The sequence below is a fragment of the Notolepis coatsorum genome (assembly GCF_963971535.1).
Source record: "Notolepis coatsorum genome assembly, chromosome: 6".
Classification (NCBI taxonomy): domain Eukaryota; kingdom Metazoa; phylum Chordata; class Actinopteri; order Aulopiformes; family Paralepididae; genus Notolepis; species Notolepis coatsorum.
The window spans coordinates 74,831,465-74,834,850 of record NC_140170.1 but is presented as its reverse complement, the minus strand read 5'-3'; the positions used below and the strand labels follow the sequence as shown (position 1 = coordinate 74,834,850).

The 3,386-nt window shown below is 43.3% G+C and overlaps 1 protein-coding gene across 1 annotated transcript; it reads left to right on the top strand.

Annotated features, from left to right (window-relative positions):
- Positions 1-830: 830 nt before the first annotated feature.
- Positions 831-2,396, top strand: LOC311229561 (uncharacterized protein; the record flags this gene model as incomplete). Its single annotated transcript, XM_084315637.1, has 1 exon — positions 831-2,396. One exon carries the CDS (start codon positions 831-833, stop codon positions 2,394-2,396), a length of 1,566 nt encoding a protein of 521 aa, XP_084171763.1.
- Between the last annotated feature and the right edge of the window lie 990 nt (positions 2,397-3,386).

Sequence of the window (3,386 nt, the reverse complement as noted above, 5' to 3'; positions counted from 1 at the left end):
CTTTTTCCCCAGTGCTGTGCGGAGCCTGAATGACTCCAAAGGCTAGTTTTGTATTTTATCCTATTTTGTTTCTGTGTTTTTATTAGTGTTATTAGTCAGGTCTGTGGAAGTGCTGTTTTTTTGATTATATGCACTTTTACTGTCATTTGTGCCACTATGCACTTAACTATAATATGCACTTTTAGGGGATGTTCGATATCAATTTGAGCATTTGTCCTTTTATACTGTCTGTGTTTTTACATATTTGTCCTGTACTGTTTACACAGTGTTTGCTCATGTACCTGTATTCCAATGTGGATTCGTCCATACATGGCAATAAAAATCTTTGACTTTGACTTTGTCCTTTTTAACCCTTTCTGAGTGGCATTTCCGGCGTCAAATGGAAAAAAATTAATAATGAAATTAGATACCAATGATGTAAACTACCCATAATTGAAGAGTAGGGTTTAACCTGCAAGTTGGCCTTTAAGTGAGATCAAATGTAATATTCATCATGTGTATTCATCTATGGTAAAGAAAAAAAACATTCTCCATGTCAAGTTGAAGATTCCCTCTTGTGTGTATTGCAGAAGAGGAGCATGCTCAGTCTGATACAACAGTTGAATCTTCAACAGGACCACATCTGATTATGGAGCACGGAACAATTTCTGAGCATGAAAATAGTAGGCAATGAACTTTTTAAAATGTTGCTTTGTTTCTTCTATATTGCAAAATGTATTATTTATTCTGTATCAAACTTTCCCATATTCAATGAAATTGAAATCTCTCTCTCTCTCTCTTCAGGTATGGACAGTCCTGAACTCCCTGTCCAATATAGTGTGTTTAACGCCATGACAAACCTTGGCACCTCTGAACCTGTGAGACCCTGTGTGCTGCTTGGTCATAGCCCCTGTGTTGTTCCAACACACGCTAACGGCACCAATCTGCTCTGGGATGATATGAGACGCACGCTGGCTTTTGCCTGGGAGCTACACGTATTTGGATCTGCCAGCTTCTTCCTGTTACTGGCAGGCATGGCTCTTTTGGGAATCACTGGTGCATCCAACTTGTTTCACCCCCTGTATGGCGCTTTGACACTGGCCAACAGCCTCCTACTGCTGACCGGCGCTCTGCGTGCCACACTCCTCCTTATTGATCCATATGGTACGCGTCAGATCCTGTCTCGGCAAACTCTCACGGCACTCCATAACATGGCTCCACAGCTTCTCTTGTGGACACAGGTTGCCCTGGCTCTGGTCTCACTGAGAGGCGTGAAGCTTGTTCTTTTACCCCCGAAGCTGCAGCAACCCTGGTTGGTGGGAGGGCTTGCTGTAGTGCATTGCACTCTATTGCTAGTAGCTGACCTACTGTCCCCAACTTTGTCTCCCGCTCTCCCTCTGTTGCTCCAGACCCTGTCCCTCTGCTGGGGTTTACCGTTCTGCGTGGGTCTCCTCACCCAGTCTCTCTACCGGAGGCAGACCATTCTCAGGACCCCCATACCTCAGTGGAGGGCTCCTCAAAGGATCGAGAATCGTGCGAAGCGGGTAACAGCGGTGTGTGCCTTTGTAGGGGTTTTCTGCTGCAGCCTTCAGATGTATAGTCTCCTCTGGATTTATGGGCTACTGGGAAACTGGAGGCGTTTTGGCTGGGGCTGGTGGCTTTCCCAGTTCTGGGCCAGAGTTCTGGAGCTGGCATGGGGCTTCTCTTTGCTTGCCTTGGGATCCTGGACCTTCTGGACACCCAGAAGCAGTCGTTCAAGGAGTCATCATGGACAGGGAAGACAAGAGGCCTCAGACCGTTTGGAGGAGGCAGGCTTTTGGAGCACAGTCTTGACAAACATCAAGAAAGGGCCTTTCAGAAAATCAGAGAAAAACTGGGAAGATCTACTACCAAATAATTTGGCGAAGAATAAGCTGTCCAGAGCGGGTATGAGTGACGCTATAATGTGTCCCTATGACAACCAGAGTGCTGTGAATATTCCCGACCACAAGACAGGCCCCGTGGGCGAGCGTGAGTGTGTTCTTTCCCTCGTCGAGTTTGACACGGGCCCCCCATCTTCTATGAACATCAGCCTCGACAACGCCCATCACCACGGACATCTTGGAGTGGGACGTTTGTTTACGCCACCACCTCCGCCCTGGACACACACTGTAGACGTGGCTCCAGGAGACGGTGCTAAAGCGACAACCACTCCTGCTCACGTTGGCTATAGGTGGGCGCTGGATACCAACTCTCCTCTTACACCTTCAGAACATTTCAGAGCCAAGGAGACAACGCAGTCACCCACTGAGCAGGTCCTCCAACAGGCCCCGAATATTGAGCATCAACAAGAGAGACAAACCACTGAGAGCGATTCAGAGATCTCAGAAATAACGTATCAGGAAGACTCTTCTGATGAGGATGTCACAGACCTTTAGGCTTTGGGTCAGTTACTGTACTGCCCACTGTTTCTCCGGGAAGCCTGAGCTGCACAATCTGCACAATCTGCACAATCGTGATATGTGGTTACATGAAGCTCTCACAAGAAAACCCCTCCCTTGGTTCTCTCTCTTGCGTGGTGTAAAGTAACTCAGTTTTTAATTTTTTTTTTTTTTTTTTACAAAAGTACTGTAATTAAGTACAATTTCAAGCTACTTGTACTTTATGTGACAATTTTCATTTTAGGGAACTTTATACTTTTACTCCACTACATTTCAAAGTAAATATTGCACTTTTTACTCCATTACATTTATCTGAACCCATCACTAGTTAGTTACTAGTTACTTTGAAGAAAAAAAACAAATAAAGGTTTGATGATGATGATGAAAAAAGATTTTGCGTAGAAAACATGGCAGAAATGAAGATGATATACTTTCACATTTGAAGCCTGCCAACGTCAAGAGGACGTAATCAGAGCAGCATAACTGGACCACACACCACTTTATTATAACATTTAGAGGTCAATGGATCGAGGATTTAATGCTCCCAAGCACTGGAATACACAAACATCATGTAGAATTTTACTTTAGACACTTTAGTACTTTCATTAGCAAATATTTCTCTACTTTTACTTAAGTAGAATTTGAATGGAGGGCTTTTACTTTTACCAGAGCACTAATTTATCTGGGTATTTCTACTTTTACTTAAGTAAAAGGAACTGTGTACTTCTTCCACCACTGTTAAACATAGATTGGAAGAGGATTAACTTTGCATGTAGAGACACCCTGGAGAGAAGTATAGTATATTGTATATTAGTATATTGTATAGTATATTGTATGACTCAGTTACTTCTACTTGCATTGAACATTGTACATATGTACATATTGAACACTTGTGTCTACGTACATGACTTCTATTTTATACTGCTATACTTATTTTATTTTATACTTATCTTTTTTGTCTAGCACAGTCTCTGGAGCGTAACAGAA